We start from the raw sequence: 19267 nt of genomic DNA, 5'->3' as shown, positions 1-19267 counted from the left end.
CACGGACAATGACCCAGAGACGGGATTGAACCTGGGACCTCGGCGCCGTGAGACTGCAGTGCTACCTTTTAACCTATTTTCCTAGTCTACTTTAGTCAAGCCTGTAGTCATACCTTTGTAATTGCCTTCACGTTTAAGACACTAGTGGGAGGCCCAGATTTCTCACCATAAACTGAATGTGAAACTTTATCACCATGGCCACTCTTACCAAGATTATTACAAGATCGTGAATCATGATCATGAATCAATCCAGTCTTATTCAACATTACCATGTCTAAAATAGCCCGTTACATTTTTGATTCCACAGCATATTGTTCCAAGAAGTTGTCCCGAATATACTCTATGAACTGGTCATCCAGGGTATCTTGGCCAATTTGCTTTGTCCAATCTCTATGAAGGCTAAAATCACCAATGATTATTGCAGTATTTTCCCTATTGGTCCCCATTATTTCTTGATTTATACTCTGTGTTACAGTATAGCTACTGTTCGGGACCCTATAAACTACTCCTCTGAGTGTCTTATTTCCCTTGTATTTCTTGTTTCCATCCAAACTGATTCTACATCCTGATCTTCCAGCCAAGAGTACAGATCTGGGGCGGAATTCTCCGCAATCGGTGCGATGTCCGGCGACCGGCGCCAAAAAAGACGCGAATCAGTCCGGCATCGCGCCGCACCTTGAGCGGCAATCCTCCGCAACTTGAGCGGCCGAGCCCTAACCTTGAGGGGCTAGGCCCGTGCCGGACTGATTTCCGCCCCGCCAGCTGGTGGGAAAGGCCTTTGGTGCCCCGCCAGCTGGTGCGGAAATGACTTTGCTGGGCGGCGCATGCGCGGGAGAGGCCGCTCATGGCATCCCCGCGCATGCGCAGTGGAGGGGGTCTCTTCCGCCTCCGCCACGGTGGAGACCGTGGCGAAGGCGGAAGGAAAAGAGTGCCCCCACAGCACAGGCCCGCCCGCGGATCAGTGGGCCCCGATCGCGGGCCAGGCCACCGTGGGGGCACCCCCCGGGGCCAGATCGCCCCGCGCCCCCCCCCAGGACCCTGGAGCCCGCCCGCGCCGCCTTGTCCCACCGGTAAGAGAGGTGGTTTAATCCACGCCGGCGGGACAGGCATTCCAGCAGCGGGACCTCGTCCCACCTGAGCCGGAGAATCGCCGGGGGGAGCCCGCCAACTGGCGTGGCGCGATTCCCGCCCCCACCGAATATCCGGTGCCTGAGAATTCACGCCAGCCCCCGGCGATTCTCCGACCCGGCGGGGAGTCGGAGAATCCCGCCCCTCATCTTTTATTAACATAACTGCCCCGCCTCCTTTGCCTTTTATCCTATCTTTCCCAAAATTAAAAGTTTAACATTTATTAGAAATAATTAGATGCAAAAGATCTACAAATTAGCTAAAGTGTTGTCATTACCACACTGGGTTAGAGTTCATTTTCCTTTTCTTGTTTATGTTCTGATTTTCTCTCTTCTTATTCTGAAGGCAATGATTTTCACTGGGCTGGATCCTCCACCTTTGCCAACAACTTTCTAATAGCTTACCCAAGTGACCTGGTGAGCCTAGAGTTAATACTGACGGGTTACATAACCATGAGAGACACCAAAGCCAAAGTCAACCCTGGCACTCACTCAGCATGAGCCTTTAGCAGAGTGGATGCTCACAGGGTAGAAATTAGATGCAGTAAACCTGGCTAATTTTTGATTGGCTGAGATCATCTAGATTGCACTGCCATGATTGAGATCTGCTAAACCAACACAGGGTAGGGATTAGCCTGGAACCTCCCTGGTTTATATGCGCCCCTTTCTTTGAGTTTCATTCTTACCAATATCCTGCTCTGACCACAATAATATTTTCTTTTCAAAAGAATAAACATGGCTTTGAATATTTCTGAATTACTTGAGCATTTATATGATTTATCCCCAGGTTAAGTCCACATCTCTGCTGCCAAGTGTGTCCTTCAGCCAGCTGCTAGAAGTCATGGAGATATTTCCATCTCTATGCAGAGAGATGGTTTAATCTCTATCTGGACCAGTCTTCCCAGAATAAACAGATTTCCTCCCATATCATACCACTGAATCTTAGTACTCTGGTGAATAGGCAGTGAATAGGCAAGAAAAGAAATACCAAACAATCTGACTTACTTGTAAATATATATATATTTAAGTATTTCAATTAAGTTTGAATTGATGAGCCAAGTTCAACTTGACACACAAATTTGCAAATTACTTTTCATCAACAGTTTATAGATCATTCAACTTCATCATAATCTGAAGCAAATTCTTATTTTAGCCTGAAACAGGATCACTCTTTATTAGGATTCATCTCCATTTATAGAAAATCATACTACCCAGTGCAACAGCAGAAATTCCTATTGTCCACTTCCAGTTTATTTTCTGTGAAAGAAAATCAATAGAATTAGAAAATATATATACTAATAACAATGAGCAACAATAATCTTGAGCATAAAAGACACAATGCCCCTGTTCATCTATTAACACTTAGCATATATAGCAGAGATTTAAAAGATTCCCAAAAGGCAAACATGCTAGAAGTAGAAGGAGCAGAGAGGAGAAAAAGCAATAAGCATTCCTTTTATCCTGTGCTGGATTATCCTTCTGGCTGAGTATGGGGCTAAATTATAGTCAAAATATTCATGTTCGCCCATCTTAAACTTCGCCAGAGAGCCATAGAAATCCAAGAAAAATACCATGCCAGATCTTTCAGAAAAATAACCACATTTTAATGATGCAATGAATGTTAATTTAAATCAACCAGCAAATTCAGGTGATTAACAGATATGCCATGAATTGAGAATCGCCAGAACCTGTCAGACAATTTACTTTGCTTGTGCCTCACGCAAATAACATCACACTTCCTTTGCCCTCTTTTCTGTCTTACTCTTAATCCATTCCTTCTTTCCCTCTCTGTATCTCTCTTTCTGTATCTAATTTGACTCTAACTCATCCTGCTTCTCCATCATTCTTCTGTTTCTTTCCCAATCCTTATATTTCATTGATCTAACTTGTCTTTAAGGTCTCAGATTCTTTATTGCCCTCATCAGCTCACATTTCCATAATTTTTCAAGCTGAAGGATGCAGGAATTAGTCTAGCAATTGGTGCATGCAGCAAGATGCCCTGCATTAGCAAGATCCGGCCCATCCATTTTCCAGGTTGCTTTGGCTTTTCAGTTCTGTCAAAGTTTTGGCGGATGACCGGGATAAACCAGTGTACAAATTTTCCCACTATGTATATAGATCCTGGGAAAACTAGCAAGAGTATTACCGACTGAGTCAAGCTGACAGCGATGGTAAGGAGTTTCTGAGGGAAAAGTGAAATGGTGACAGAGTAATTGAAGTGAGATCAGAAAATCTCTAGGCAAAGAGTTTTGATTCTAGATTATCTGCATGCCTTTCTATTATTTCCTCCCTATGTACTGACTTATCCTTCCCAAAATCATCAGGGTAGTCTTGTACAATTACAGGCAGAGGAGAGGGAAGAATTGGCTGGCTTGCCTTATTGAGCAAAAACTCCAAACATTTCACTTACCCTCGAACACCACAGTACAACAGAACATGTACGGGCTTGCTCACGTTACATTACGTTTCAGCAGATATCCCAGAAATTTGCAGATGCTCTTTTAAAATGTTGCGCTGTATATAAAATCATGCATCCCTGTGCTAACCAGTCGATCTTTCCCTTAGTATCATTGGATTTGCGCAGGTCAAGGAGACACAGACAGAGTGAGAGAGATACACACTGAGTGAGAATTTGGTAATTTGGTGCAGTGAGGTAACCAGGAAAGGTAAGCGGTTAATCTAATTTTGCTGTTTTTCAGTTAAAAGTGCAGTGTAGATTAGTGTCTGATTGGCTGAAGCTGCCCCCACCCTAATTGCTGAGAGGCAGTTATCTGGCAGTCACCTGAGGCCTGTTAAGGGGCACAAAGGTACACATTGTTTTCTTCTCTTTGCAGTTTTAGTGTGAGTCATCCTAAAGTCTGTATAAAAGACAGACAGAAAGCGCACATTAGTAAGCATTGCGCAGGTCAAGGAGTCACAGCCTGAGTGAGAGAGATACAGACCGAGTGAGAATTTGGTAATTTGGTGCAGTGAGGTAACCAGGAAAGGTAAGCGGTTAATCTAATTTTGCTGTTTTTCAGTTAAAAGTGCAGTGTAGATTAGTGTCTGATTGGCTGAAGCTGCCCCCACCCTAATTGCTGAGAGGCAGTTATCTGGCAGTCACCTGAGGCCTGTTAAGGGGCACAAAGGTACACATTGTTTTCTTCTCTTTGAAGTTTTAGTGTGAGTCATCCTAAAGTCTGTATAAAAGACAGACAGAAAGCGCACATTAGTAAGCATTGCGCAGGTCAAGGAGTCACAGCCTGAGTGAGAGAGATACAGACCGAGTGAGAATTTGGTAATTTGGTGCAGTGAGGTAACCAGGAAAGGTAAGCGGTTAATCTAATTTTGCTGTTTTTCAGTTAAAAGTGCAGTGTAGATTAGTGTCTGATTGGCTGAAGCTGCCCCCACCTTAATTGCTGAGAGGTAGTTATCTGGCAGTCACCTGAGGCCTGTTAAGGGGCACAAAGGTACACACTGTTTTCTTCTCTTTGAAGTTTTAGTGTGAGTCATCTTAAAGTCTGTATAAAAGACAGACAGAAAGCGCACATTAGTAAGCATTGCGCAGGTCAAGGAGTCACAGCCTGAGTGAGAGAGGACTACAGACCGAGTGAGAATTTGGTAATTTGGTGCAGTGAGGTAATTCGGTGAAGAGTGGGAAAAGGTGCTTTTTCCCTACTGTTTTGTTCTCTCTCTTTCTTCGGGCCTAACTTCGGGAGCCGTTCGGAGGAGGAGCAGCAGTCTCTGTGAGTATAAAAACCTAACGGTAACTTCCTGTTTTCCAGTTTTTTTTTTCCCCAATAGTGACGTCAGAGGGAAGCTGTGATCTGAGTAGTTGATAGCAAATCTGCCCCAAATTTAAAAAAAAACACGGCTAAACTCATAAACTTAAATTAAACTAATTAATTAATTAGTGATGGCTGGTCAGGTGATGTGCTTGAGCTGCTTGATGTGGGAGCTGGCAGATCCCATTGCGAGCTGCAGCGACCACATCTGCAGTAAGTGTTGGCTGCTCGAAGAGCTCCGGCTCAGAGTTGATGAGCTGGAGTCTGAGCTTCAAACACTGAGGCACATCCGGGAGGGGGAGACTTACCTGGACACTGTGTTTCAGGAGGCAGTCACACCTGTCAGAGTAAGTAGTTTAAATCCTGCCAGTGGCCAGGGACAGCAGGGTGTGACTGCAAGTCAGGCAGGTAAAGGGAACCAGCAGTCAGGAACTCAGGAGCCTCAGCCCTTGACTCTGTCCAACAGGTATGAGGCACTTGCTCCCTGTGTGGATGGCGAACAGGGCTGCAGGAAGGATGAGTCAGCTGACCAAGGCACCATGGTTCAGCAGGCCATTCAAGGGGAGGGAGTAAATAGGCAAGTTGTAGTTGTAGGGGATTCTATTATCAGGGGGATAGATAGTATCCTTTGTGAGCAGGATAAAGAGTCCCGCATGGTATGTTGCCTGCCCGGTGCTAGGGTGCGGGACATCTCTGACCGGCTTGAAAGGATACTGGAGAGGGAGGGGGAGGATCCAGTTGTTGTGGTCCATGTCGGTACCAACAACATAGGCAAGTCTAGGAAAGAGGACCTGTTTAGAGATTATAAAGAGCTAGGATTCAAATTAAAAAACAGGTCCTCAAGGGTCATAATCTCCGGATTACTGCCCGAGCCACGTGCAAATTGGCATAGGGAGGCAAGAATCAGGGAAGTTAACACGTGGCTGAAAGAGTGGCGTGGGAAAGAGGGGTTCCTTTTCATGGGACACTGGCATCAGTTTTGGGACGGGGGGACCTATACCGTTGGGATGGTCTCCACCTGAACCGACCTGGGACCAGTGTTCTGGCGAAAAGAATAAATCGGGTGGTCAATAGGACTTTAAACTAAAGATTGGGAGGGAAGGGAAAGTCAGGGAACCAAGAGGTGAAGTAATCAGTGGGAAGCGTAGCTGCTTAGGTATACAAAAAAGCACGAAAAGACAAAACTCAGGAGAGGTTACGATAGTCCCCATCCCACAAAATATGACACAGTGTATGGAAAGGCTCAGTAAACCAAGGTCCACCACACTAAGAAAACAAAAAGGGACAGTCAATAGAGAATTAAAGGTGCTATATTTAAATGCGCGCAGTGTACGGAACAAGGTAGATGAGCTTGTGGCCCAGATTGTGACTGGCAGGTATGATGTGGTAGGCATCACAGAGACATGGTTGCAGGGGGTTCAGGACTGGCATTTAAACATCCAGGGATTCACAACCTATCGAAAAGACAGGGAGTTGGGCAGAGGGAGCGGGGTTGCCTTGTTAATTAGGAATGAAATTAAATCAATAGCACTAAATGACATAGGGTCAGATGATGTGGAGTCTGTGTGGGTAGAGTTGAGGAACCACAAAGGCAAAAAAACCATAATGGGAGTTATGTACAGGCCTCCTAACAGTGGCCAGGACCGGGGGCACAAAATGCACCACGAAATAGAAAGTGCATGTCAGAAAGGCAAGGTCACAGTGATCATGGGGGACTTCAATATGCAGGTGGACTGGGTAAATAATGCTGCCAGTGGACCCAAGTCAAGGGAATTCATTGAATGTTTACAGGAGGGTTTTTTGGAACAGCTTGTGATGGAGCCCACGAGGGAACAGGCCATTCTGGACTTAGTGTTATGTAATGAGCCAGACTTGATTAAAGATTTTAAAGTAAGGGAGCACTTAGGAGGCAGTGATCATAATATGGTAGAATTCAATCTCCAATTTGAAAGAAAGAAGGTAGAATCAGATGTAAAGGTGTTACAGTTAAATAAAGGTAACTACAGGGGCATGAGGGAGGAACTGACGAAAATCGACTGGGAGCAGAGCCTAGTGGGAAAGACAGTAGAACAGCAATGGCAGGAGTTTCTGGGAGTAATTGAGGACACAGTACAGAGGTTCATCCCAAAGAAAAGAAAGGTTATCAGAGGGGGGATTAGGCAGCCATGGCTGACAAAGGAAGTTAGGGAATGCATCAAAGCAAAAGAGAAAGCCTATAATGTGGCAAAGAGTAGTGGGAAGTCAGAAGATTGGGAAGGCTACAAAAACAAACAGAGGATAACAAAGAGAGAAATAAGGAAAGAGAGGATCAAATATGAAGGTAGGCTAGCCAGTAACATTAGGAATGATAGTCAAAGTTTCTTTAAACACATTAAAAACAAACGGGAGGCAAAAGTTGACATTGGGCCGCTCCAAAATGACGCTGGTAATTTTGTGATGGGAGACAAGGAAATAGCTGAGGAACTAAATAAGTACTTTGCGTCAGTCTTCACAGTAGAAGACATGAGTAATATCCCAACAATTCCAGAGTCAGGGGGCAGAGTTGAATATGGTAGCCATCACAAAGGAGAAAGTGCTAGAGAAACTAAGAGGTCTAAAAATTGATAAATCTCCGGGCCCAGATGGACTACATCCTAGAGTTCTAAAGGAGATAGCTGAAGAAATAGTGGAGGCATTAGTTATGATCTTTCAAAAGTCACTGGAGTCAAGGAAAGTCCCAGAGGATTGGAAAATCGCTGTTGTAACCCCCCTGTTCAAGAAGGGAACAAGGAAAAAGATGGAAAATTATAGGCCAATTAGCCTAACCTCGGTTGTTGGCAAGATTCTAGAATCCATTGTTAAGGATGAGATTTCTAAATTCTTGGAAGTGCAGGGTCAGATTAGGACAAGTCAGCATGGATTTAGTAAGGGGAGGTTGTGCCTGACAAACCTGTTAGAGTTCTTTGAAGAGATAACAAATAGGTTAGACCAAGGAGAGCCAATGGATGTTATCTATCTTGACTTCCAAAAGGCCTTTGATAAGGTGCCTCACGGGAGACTGCTGAGTAAAATAAGGGCCCATGGTATTCGAGGCAAGGTACTAACATGGATTGACGATTGGCTGTCAGGCAGAAGGCAGAGAGTTGGGATAAAAGGTTCTTTTTCGGAATGGCAACCAGTGACGAGTGGGGTCCCGCAGGGTTCAGTGTTGGGGCCACAGCTGTTCTCTTTATATATTAACGATCTAGATGACGGGACTGGGGGCATTCTGGCAAAGTTTGCCGATGATACAAAGATAGGTGGAGGGGCAGGTAGTATGGAGGAGTTGGGGAGGCTGCAGAAAGATTTAGACAGTTTAGGAGAGTGGTCCAAGAAATGGCTGATGAAATTCAACGTGGGCAAGTGTGAGGTCTTGCACTTTGGAAAAAAGAATAGAGGCATGGACTATTTTCTAAACGGTGACAAAATTCATAATGCTGAAGTGCAACGGGACTTGGGAGTCCTAGTCCAGGATTCTCTAAAGGTAAACTTGCAGGTTGAGTCTGTAATTAAGAAAGCAAATGCAATGTTGTCATTTATCTCAAGAGGCTTGGAATATAAAAGCAGGGATGTACTTCTGAAGCTTTATAAAGTATTAGTTAGGCCCCATTTAGAATACTGTGAGCAATTTTGGGCCCCACACCTCAGGAAGGACATACTGGCACTGGAGCGGGTCCAGCGGAGATTCACACGTATGATCCCAGGAATGGTAGGCCTAACATACGATGAACGTCTGAGGATCCTGGGATTAAATTCATTGGAGTTTAGGAGGTTGAGGGGAGATCTAATAGAAACTTACAAGATAATGAATGGCTTAGATAGGGTGGATGTAGGGAAGTTGTTTCCATTAGCAGGGGAGACTAGGACCCGGGGGCACAGCCTTAGAATAAAAGGGAGTCACTTTAGAACAGAGATGAGGAGAAATCTCTTCAGCCAGAGAGTGGTGGGTCTGTGGAATTCACTGCCACAGAGGGCGGTGGAGGCCAGGACGTTGAAAGTCTTTAAGACAGAAGTTGATAAATTCTTGATTTCTCGAGGAATTGAAGGCTATGGAGAGAGAGCGGGTAAATGGAGTTGAAATCAGCCATGATTGAATGGTGGAGTGGACTCGATGGGCCGAATGGCCTTACTTCCGCTCCTATTTCTTATGGTCTTATGGTCTTATTTAAAAATCACAGAAATATTAGGCACTTTCTTTGGCCAATCTAGTGAGTAACCTCACATATCCATGCCCAAGGCATATGAATGAAGCTCTGATAGGAAAAGACTAAGGGTGAAATTCGTCCAACCAGCCTGCAGTGGGTTTGGTGGTGGGCTTTTGCAGTGAATCTGGAGGGAGCCAAAAGGTCAGAAACCCACTGGCTTAAAATCACATTGCAATTCTCCTAATGGATGGTTACTCTTCCCATTGACAGGTGGTGCAAATGCAATTTGCATTCATTTCCATCTCATGAATGCTTATTAAATTAGATGCCCACCAGCATCCCACCAGGCCTTTCAATCTTGCATCACGCCAGCGGGAATTTATCTTGCTGTTAACCCAATTGCTAATGAGTTGCATGCCCAAGGTGGTCCTCAGTTTACCAGGGACATCAAGGCGAATGCAAAAATTTTCTCCCTTCGTGCTGTGCTGCTCCTAATGTATTGTTCATCACTCTGCTGGGTCAGACTGGTTCCTGACTCCATCTCAATGCTGAGCCGGTCTTCATGGACCATCCTGTGTCACCGAGTCAGATTAGTACTGCGCCTGGGCTGGGGAGTACAGGGGTCACCTTGCCCCTAGTGCCGCACAGCAGTATTTATTTGGAAAGAACAGTGATGCAAGACTCATGCTGTCACTGCAACAAAGGTCCAAAGTTTGACCAGGGCTGGAGTGCAAGGTGGGCCGTAGGCATGAGGTGGCTATGGCCTAATGAGTACAAGGGGGGGGGGGGGTGCAATGCAGAAGGAGGGCTGTGCAAGGAATGTAGTAGGATGATGGCTCAAAGATGTGCAAGGAGGTGGATGATTAAGGTGAACAATGGAGGGGAGGAGGAAGACTGAAGGGAGGGAAGCTGGACCATGACAAGGCTGCATGAATAGCTCACAAACAAGGGTCATCATTTACCTGAATGGGATGGATGGAGACTTCCGGTGGCTGCAATGAGGGAGTAGGTTGCATACTTGGTGGCTTCCACTCTGGACCTTTTTGGACCTTTTTCCCTGACCTTTTTGTGGTTTTGAGTCTTGATTTGGAAAGTACGGACATTTAAGTACTGGATCCACACAGTGGTGCATGGAACGGAGAACCCCAAGGGACCGTAAGGGAAGAAACAGAAAGATAAGCAAGGGCTGGGTCGAAGTGGCTGCTGAAGTTAACATGACCGATGTTCGGACCCCTGCTGCGACGGCCCAGCCATCGATGGAGGAGCTGATGCAGGTCATTCAAGAGGGCTTCGCCAGACAGAAACGAGATTATCTCGACCCAATAAAGGAGTTGGTCGATCGGATGGAACGCAGGCTGGATGCCCAGGATTGGACGATCCAGAAGTTGGAGAAAGCGCTGGCGGACCAGGAAGAGCACCAAACGGTGGTCGAGCTGGAGATGGGGATGCTGAAGGATCAGCAGAAGAGGCTGTTAGAAAAAGTGGAAGAGCTGGAGAACAGCACGCGCCGGCAGAATGTGAGAATTGTCAGTTTCCCTGAAGGGGCTGAGGGGGCTGATGCTGCTGCTTTTGTGGTCAATATGTTCCAGAAGCTTCTGGGGGAGGGGCTTTTCCCCGACCGTTGGAGGTGGACAGGGCGTACAGGGCGATGGCGAGGAAGCCACGGCCGGGGGACCCCCCAATGGCGATGGTGGTGCGGTTCCACAGATTTCTGGATAAAGAGTGTGTCCTCCAGTGGGGCAAACGTACCAGGATCTGCAAGTGGGACAATAGTATACTGCGTGTCTATCAGGACCTGAGTGTGAAGGTGGCCAGAAGGAGGGCAGGCTTCAGGCAGGTGAAGAAGATCCTGTTTAAGACAAAAGTGAAATTTGGGCTCCTCTACCCGGTGCGCCTCTGGGTCACCCATTATGGCCAGCACCACTACTTTGAATCGCCCGAAGAGGCGATGGACTTTGCCAAGAAGGGTCTGGCGCAGAACTGAGGACTTTTTCAGACTTAAGCGGCAGCGTCTTTCTCTTTTTTGAACAATGTATATATGGTTTGATTGTTGTCCTTTCTTTTTTGTTTGTCTTTGAAGTTTAGGTGAAGACGGGGGAGTAAAAGATATTCGGTCGTTGTTGGGTTTTTTGGTGTTTTGATGGGGGTGGTTGGTGGGGGCTTTCTCTGTTTTATTTCGTATTATTTTAATTTGCACTATTGAGGGGTGGGTTATGGGGGTCTCTGTCTGTCTTGGGCTGTCTCCTATGGTAATTAGGAGATTGTTCGGTCTTAGTTTGATGAGGGAAGTGGTTTCGATGGGCAGGGAGGGGGGAGTAGGCAACAATTGGTGGGAGACTTTGTGGCGCCGGAGGCGAGGGCCACCAGGTTAGCTGGGTGAGCTAGTTCACGGAAGCACGGTGTGGGGTGTATACTGGTTCAATACAGGGTACGGGTTGGGCTATAGAGTGATGTTGCTAGGGGGAGGGGAGGGGGAGCTATTCTGCTGATGAGGGAGGGACTTGGGTCTGGGGATGGAGAGGAGGTCGGGGCTGGGGGCTGCCTTGAGGTGGGCAGTTGGCGGCTTGACGCATGGGCGGGGGCGGGCCCAGAAAGGGGGATGGCTGATCGGCGGGGGGGCACTGCCCCCCCAACCTGGCTGATCACCTGGAATGTTAGAGGGCTGAATGGGCCTGTCAACAGGGCCCATATGTTCGCGCACCTGAGGGCTCTGAAGGCGGACGTAGTGATGCTGCAAGAGACACACCTGAAAGTGGAGGATCAAGTTAGGCTGAGGAAGGTTGGGTCAGTCAGGTCTTCCATTCGGGGCTGGATACTAAGACGAGAGGGGTGGCGATTTTAAGTAATAAGCGGATGCAATTCCATGCGGGCAGTATAGTTTCGGACAGGGGGGCCGTTATGTCATGGTGAGCAGTAAGCTGGAGGGGAGGAAGGTGGTATTGGTTAACGTCTATGCACCAAACTGGGACGATGTTGATTTCATTAGGAGGGTACTGGGGAAGATACTGGATTTGGACTCGCACAAGCTGGTGATGGGATGGGATTTTAATACGGTTATCGACCCCAGCTTAGCCCGGTCATGCTGGAGAACTGGGAAGGTGCCAGCGATAGCAAAGGAGTTGATAGGGTTCATGAAGCAGTTGGGGGGGATCGACCCATGGAGGTTTAGACAGCCGACGGCTAAGGAGTTTTTTTTCTACTCTCATGTCCACAGTGTATTCCCGGATCGACTTTTTCATTTTGAGTAGGGAGTTTGGCGGGGTTGGTGGACAAGGGGTACTCGGCCATGACTATCTCAGACCATGCCCCACATTGGGTGGAACTGGAGGTCAGTGAGGAGAGCTTCCAGCGCCCGCAGTGGCGATTGGACGTGGGCCTGTTGGCGGATGAGGCGGTATGTGAGAGAGTAAGAAAGTGTGTGCTGGACTACCTGCAGGTCACTGACACAGGGGAAGTCACACCAGCGGTGGTCTGGGAGGCGCTGAAGGCAGTGGTGAGAGGGGAGTTGATTTTAATCTGAGCTAATAGAAACAGGACGGATAGGGCAGAGACAGACCGACTGATCAAGGAGATCCTACGGATAGATAGGAGGTATGTGGTGACCCCAGGGGTGGAACTGTTAAGGGAGCGTCGGAGTCTGCAGGCGGAGTTTGGGGTACTGTCCACGGGTACGGCAGTGGAGCAGCTTAGAAAGGCGAGGGGGACGCTGTATGTATATGGGGAGAAGGCCAGCAGAATGCTGACACAGCAGTTGAGGAAGAGGGAGGCAGCCAGGGGAATCGATAAGGTGGTCGACGGGGATGGGAACCTGGTCGGGGACTCGGCCGGGCTAAATAGGGCGTTCAGGGATTTTTATAGCGGACTTTACCGCTCGGAGACCCCCACGGGGCCCGAGGGGATGAAACGCTTTTTGGACGGGCTGACTTTCCCAAGGGTGGGCAGGGAGCAGGTGGGTGAGTTGGGGGCTCCGATTAGGGCCGAAGAAATTTCTGAGGGCTTGAAGGCGATGCAGTCGGGCAAAGCTCCGGGGCCGGATGGGTTCCCGGTAGAATTTTACAAGAAATCTTCGGGGATACTAGGGCCGTTGCTGGTTAAGGTTTTTATCGAGGCGAGGGATAGAGGGGTGCTGCCCCCGACAATGTCACAGGCCACCATCTCGTTAATATTGAAGCGGGGAAAAAAACCCGGAGCTGCGTGAGTCCTATAGGCCGATCTCGTTGCTCAATGGGGACACTAAAGTTGCTGGCCAAAGTGTTGGTCTCCAGGATTGAAGATTGTGTGCCGGAGGTGATTATGGAGGGCCAAACCGGATTTGTCAAGGGTATGCAGTTGGTGGCCAATATTAGAAGGTTGCTTAACGTGATTATGGTGCCCCGAAGGGTAGGGAAGTAGAGGTAGTTGTGGCCATGGATGCAGAGAAGGCGTTTGACCGGGTAGAGTGGGACTACCTATGGGAGGTGTTGGGACGCTTTGGGTTTGGTCGGCGCTTTAACGACTGGGTCAGGCTGCTGTACCAAGCTCCGGAAGCCAGTGTAAGGACAAACAAGACGCCCTCGGACTATTTTAGGCTGTACCGGGGGACAAGACAGGGATGTCCCCTCCCCCCGCTGCTGTTTGCGCTAGCCATAGAGCCGCTGGCAATTGCTCTGAGAGCTTCTAGGGCCTGGAAAGGGCTGGTCCAGGGGGGGGGGGGGGGGGGGGGGGGGGGGGGGGGCTTTGGAGCGGCCTCATGGCACCAGCTTAGGGGCGCTGATAACGGCACCATTGCCGTTCCCGCCCGTGAGATATTCCACCAGCCCCGTGGTGGTGGCGGCCCTGAGGATCTGGGGTCAATGGAGGAGATTTGTTGGTGCAGTGAGGGCGTCGGTTTGGTCCCCAATATGCAACAATCATCGGTTCACTCCGGGGAGCTTAGATGGGGGATTTTGGGTATGGCAAAGGGCGGGGGTTGAGAAGGTGGGGGACCTGTTTCTGGAAGGGAGCTTTCCTAGCTTAAGGGAGCTGGAGGAGAAGTTCGGACTGACAACAGGGAATGATTTCAGATATCTAGAGGTGCGGGACTTTCTGCGCAAGCAGGTACCATCCTTCCCACTCCTGCCACGAAGAGGGATTCAAGATAGGGTAGTGTCTAGGGGATGGGTGGGGGAGGGGAGCATCTCGGACATCTACAAAGAATTAATGGGGGCGGAGGAGACGCAGAGGAGCTGAAGCGTAAGTCGGAGGAGGAACTGAGGGGTGAGATGGAGGACGGCCTATGGGCGAAGGTGCTGAGCAGGGTCAACGCGACTGCTACATGCGCAAGGCTCAGCTTGATCCAGTTTAAGGTGGTGCACCTGGCGGAAACATGACGGCGACCCGGATGAGTAGATTTTTTGGGGTGGAAGACAAGTGTGTCAGATGTGCGGGGGGACCAACGAACCATGTCCATATGTTCTGGGCATGCCCAAAACCTAGGGGATATTGGCAGGGGTCTGTGGATGTCATGTCCAGGGTATTGAAGACAAGGGTGGAAATGAGTCCAGGGGTAGCGATCTTTGGGGTGTTGGAGGATCCGGGTGTTCAGGAGGAGAGAGAGGCAGATGTTCTGGCCTTTTCCTCCTTGGTAGCCCGGCGACGGATACTACTGGCTTGGAGGGAGTCTAGGCCTCCGAAGTCAGAGGCCTGGTTAACCGACATGGCGAGCTTTCTCGGCCTGGAAAAGATTAAGTTCGCCTTGAGAGGGTCGGTGTCAGGGTTCGCCCGCAGGTGGCAACCATTCATTGACTTCTTCGCGGGGAATTAATCATCAGCAGGGGGGGGGGGGAGTGAGGAGGAGGGGGGGCTAGGGTAGTATAGAGTAGGGGGTTAAATAGGTGGGCCTTGGAGGGACGGATGTCGGCGGCTGTTCTTTTGATTACTGTTCTTTGTATTCTATTGTTTTTTTGTACTGTGGCTGTTTGTTATGCCAAAAATACCTCATTAAAAATTGTTTGTTAAAAAAGAAAGGGATGGATGAAGATTCCAGATGCGATGGGTAGAGGTCCAAATGGGGCATGGGCGCCTCACTGGTGATGAGCTTGAAGGGGAGGTTGTTGAATCAAGGAACACTCCTCTTCCTGAGACTGCTAGCCTGCTTCCTCTGGGTTTCTGACATGCTGCATGGCCTAGTTAAGACAGGTGAGCTGGAGAGTGATAGGGGTGTACTGGACAGGTATTTAAATATGGCACCGGGACCTTCGAACGCATCAGTTGAGGGTGGGTGAACGAATAAGCTGCTGGCCTGCAAGGAGAGTTGGAGGGGACTTGTTTGTGCCTAATTAATAAGATTCCAAATGTTGAATCTGGGCCGGGATCCCACCATTCTCTGATTGAGAGAGGTACAGGTACCACTGTAGTTGGCCGCCGCACTTAGGGCTAGATTCGTACGCCCCGCCCGCCGCAAGAATGCCACGGGTGAGAGGCGGACAATGGAGAACTCTATTGACTTCGGGCGGGATTCTCTGGTCGCTGGGCGGACGCAGCCGGAGAATCCCACCCTTAGTCTCAAAATGGGAGAATTCCGGCCTAAATTTAGGTTCAAGCAAGTCATAAAAGAAATACTGATTGGGAAATATGCCACTGGAATCCCATCCAATCTAGTTAGTGGATAATTTCAAACCTACCTCAAAGGAACTCTGCCTGGTGACTGGTCGTTTTGAACTGCTATGTCCAAATTTCTCTGTGATGCCAGGAATTCTCTGTTTTTTCCATGTGCTAATAATAGTCTTAATTTCCTCTTTAATTTCCTGAAGTGGTAAACAGTGGCACATAGTGTAACAGTGAGTGGCATTGCATTACATGGTCTCAAGCGTTGCTACATCTTAAAAGTAGACATCAGACAAAGCCACGTTGAATTTCTGTGAATTAAGTCTTGTTCACGGAAGAACAAAACATAGCATGAAATACGTAAACAGTGCTCGGGTCCTTAATTCAACCTCCATCCAAATTATGTATAACTTATCCTCTCTTGTTTTAGTCAATTTTGGGGGTTTTAGTTCTAATTCCTCCCTGATGTCCTGACTTTCCAAATGTCTATTAAACAAAGGTTCTACTTGTAGGTACTTGCAGCTGGAGCTTGATAATTAGTTAATTGGATTAGGCCAGTTTTCAGAGGCTAGATTCACAGTATAAAAGTGATCCCTACAGTGCAGACTTTGTTTTGACCCAAAAACGACAGAACAATGATGTATTTCAAATTCAGGATAGTGAGCAACTTGGAAAGGAACTTGAAGGTGGTGGTTTTTCCAGATGCCTGCAACCTTTGCTTTCTACATGGTGGAGAACATAGGTTTTGTAGGTGCTTTCAAAGGCACCTTTGTAACTTTAAAAAAAAAATTATTATTTTTTTTCCAATTAAGGGGCAATTTAGCATGCCCAATCCACCTAGCCTGCACATCGTTTGGGTTGTGGGGCTTGTAGCGGACAATGACTTACGAGAGAGACGAGAAGTGATGAAGTCGATTCAGGCTTTATTAAGCGAGACTTGTCCCCAGCAGTTCAGCAACAGAATGAAGCGGCGGGGAGAAGCTCGGGTTCTTATACTTCGCCTTCAGGGCGGAGCCAGGAGTCAGCAGCCAACCAGGACCCGGGATCTGTCAGCCAATAGCATCACGGCTTCACAGTCCCACATGACCCCTAATACATACCACCACATTCACCCCTTGTTAAAAAGGAACCCGGCGGGGTGGTGGTTCGCATGGTGGTAGGGGTTTACAAGGCTGGTCCTGGGAGGAAAATTTTGGACATGTTACTGCAGTTTTAGCCCTACACTGGCGTACTGCGGGTTCGCGTGGAGAAGGTGAACCCTCTCGAGCAACGGGTCCGATTTGTGCGCCCGCACATGTTTCCGGAGCAAGATGGGTCCTGGGGCCGCCAGCCAGGTCAGCAGTGACGTTCCGGAGGACGACTTCCTGGGGAAGACAAGGAGGTGCTCATGAGGCGTTTGGTTAGTGGTGGTACACAGCAGCGACCGGATGGAGTGGAGAGCATCCGGGAGTACCTCCTGCCACCGGGAAACTGGGAGATCCCTGGACCGTAGGGCCAGCAGGACGGTCTTCCAGACCGTGCCGTTCTCCCTCTCTACTTGCCCGTTCCCCCGGGGGTTGTAGCTGGTCGTCCTGCTCGAGGCTATGCCCTTGCTGAGCAGGAACTGGCGCAGCTCGTCACTCATGAAGGAGGACCCCCTGTCGCTATGGATATATGCGGGGCAACCGAACAGTGTGAATATGGTGCCAAGGGCTTTAATGACTGTGGCCGCTGTCATGTCGGGGCAGGGGATAGCGAAGGGGAAACGAGAGTACTCGTCCACCATGTTCAGGAAGTATGCGTTGCGGTCGGTGGAGGGGAGGGGCCCTTTGAAATCCAGACTGAGGCGTTCAAAGGGGCGGGAAGCCTTGATCAGGTGCGCTCTATCCGGCCTGAAAAAGTGCGGTTTGCACTCTGCGCAGATGTGGCACTTCCTGGTGACTGTACGGACCTCCTCCAAAGAGTAGGGGAGGTTGTGGGACTTAATGAAATGGTAGAACCGAGTGACCCCCGGGTGGCAGAGGTCCTCGTGGAGGGCTTGGAGACGGTCTATTTGTGCGTTGGCACATGTGCCCTGGGATAGGGCATCGGATGGCTCGTTCAGCTTTCGGGACGGTACAAGATCTCGTAGTTGAAGGTGGAGAGCTCGATCCTCCACCTTAAGATCTTGTCATTTTTAATTTTGCCCCGCTGTGCATTATCGAACATGAAGGCTACCGACCGTTGGTCGGTGAGGAGAGTGAATCTCCTGCCGGCCAGGTAATGCCTCCAATGTCGCCCAGCTTCCACTATGGCTTGGGCTTCCTTTTCCACTGAGGAGTGGCGGATTTCTGAGGCGTGGAGGGTTCGGGAGAAAAAGGCCACGGGTCTGCCCGCTTGGATAAGGGTGGCCGCCAGAGCTACGTCGGATGCGTCGCTCTCGACCTGGAAGGGGAGGGACTCGTCGATGGCGCGCATCGTGGTCTTTGCGATATCCGCTTTGATGCAGCTGAAGGCCTGGCGAGCCTCTGTCGACAGGGGGAAGGTAGTAGTCTGTATTAGCGGGCGGGCCTTGTCAGCATACTGGGGGACCCACTGGGCGTAATATGAAAAGAACCCCAGGCAACGTTTCAGGGCTTTGGAGCAGTGGGGGAGGGGAAATTCCATAAGGGGGCGCATGCGTTCGGGGTCGGGGCCTATTATCCCATTGCGCACTACGTATCCCAGGATGGCCAACCGGTTTGTGCTAAAAACGCACTTTTCCTCGTTGTATGTGAGGTTCAGGGCGTTAGCGGTCTGGAGGAATTTTTGGAGGTTGGCGTCGTGGTCCTGCTGATCGTGGCCGCAGATGGTTACGTTGTCGAGATACGGGAACGTGGCCTGCAACCCGTGCTGGTCAACCATTCGGTCCATCTCCCGTTGGAAGACCGAGACCCCGTTCGTGACACCAAATGGGCCCCTTAGGAAGTGGTATAGACACCCGTCTGCCTCGAAGGCTGTGTACTTGCGGTCACCTGGGCGGATGGGGAGCTGGTGGTAGGCGGACTTGAGGTCCACGGTGGAGAAAACCTTATACTGGGCAATCCGATTTACCATGTCGGATATGCGGGGGAGAGGGTACGCATCTAGCTGTGTGTACCTGTTGATGGTCTGGCTATAGTCTATGACCATCTTTTGCTTCTCCCCGGTCTTTACTACTACCACCTGGGCTCTCCAGAGACTATTGCTGGCCTGGATTATGCCTTCCTTCAGCAACCGCTGGACTTCAGACCGAATAAATATCCGGTCCTGGGCGCTGTACCGTCTGCTCCTAGTGGCGACGGGTTTGCAATACGGGGTGAGGTTTGCAAACAAGGACGGCGGTTCAACCTTGAGAATTGCGAGGCCGCAGATAGTGAGTGGGGGTAGTGGGCCGCCGAATTGAAATGTTAGGCTCTGCAGGTTACACTGGAAATCTAATCCCAGTAATGTGGGCGCGCAGAGTTGGGGAAGGACGTAGAGCCTGTAGTTCTTAAACTCCCTCCCTTGCACCATTAGGTTCGCGATGCAGAACCCTTTGATCTCTACGGAGTGGGATCCTACAGCTAGGGAAATCTTTTGCGTACTTGGATGGATGGTCAGAAAACAGCGTCTTACCGTGTCTGGGTAAATGAAACTTTCGGTGCTCCCGGAGTCGATCAAGCATGATGTC

At 49.2% G+C, this 19267-nt stretch overlaps 1 protein-coding gene across 4 annotated transcripts in view; it reads right to left on the bottom strand.

Moving 5' to 3' along the window:
- Positions 1-2211: 2211 nt before the first annotated feature.
- LOC140429571 (peptidyl-prolyl cis-trans isomerase FKBP8-like) overlaps positions 2212-19267 on the bottom strand; it is an 85613-nt gene continuing 68557 nt past the window's right edge. For all 4 annotated transcript variants that reach the window (XM_072516753.1, XM_072516781.1, XM_072516762.1 and 1 more), the window contains 2 exons: positions 15696-15818; positions 2212-2384 (listed from right to left, as the gene is read on the bottom strand). In XM_072516753.1, coding sequence (XP_072372854.1) covers positions 2310-2384; positions 15696-15818 — 198 coding nt within the window. In that variant the 3' untranslated portion in view covers positions 2212-2309. The remainder of the gene's footprint in view (positions 2385-15695; positions 15819-19267) is intronic.

The sequence above is a fragment of the Scyliorhinus torazame genome, chromosome 1 (genome assembly GCF_047496885.1).
Source record: "Scyliorhinus torazame isolate Kashiwa2021f chromosome 1, sScyTor2.1, whole genome shotgun sequence".
Taxonomy (NCBI): domain Eukaryota; kingdom Metazoa; phylum Chordata; class Chondrichthyes; order Carcharhiniformes; family Scyliorhinidae; genus Scyliorhinus; species Scyliorhinus torazame.
This window is presented reverse-complemented; position numbering and strand designations above follow the sequence as displayed.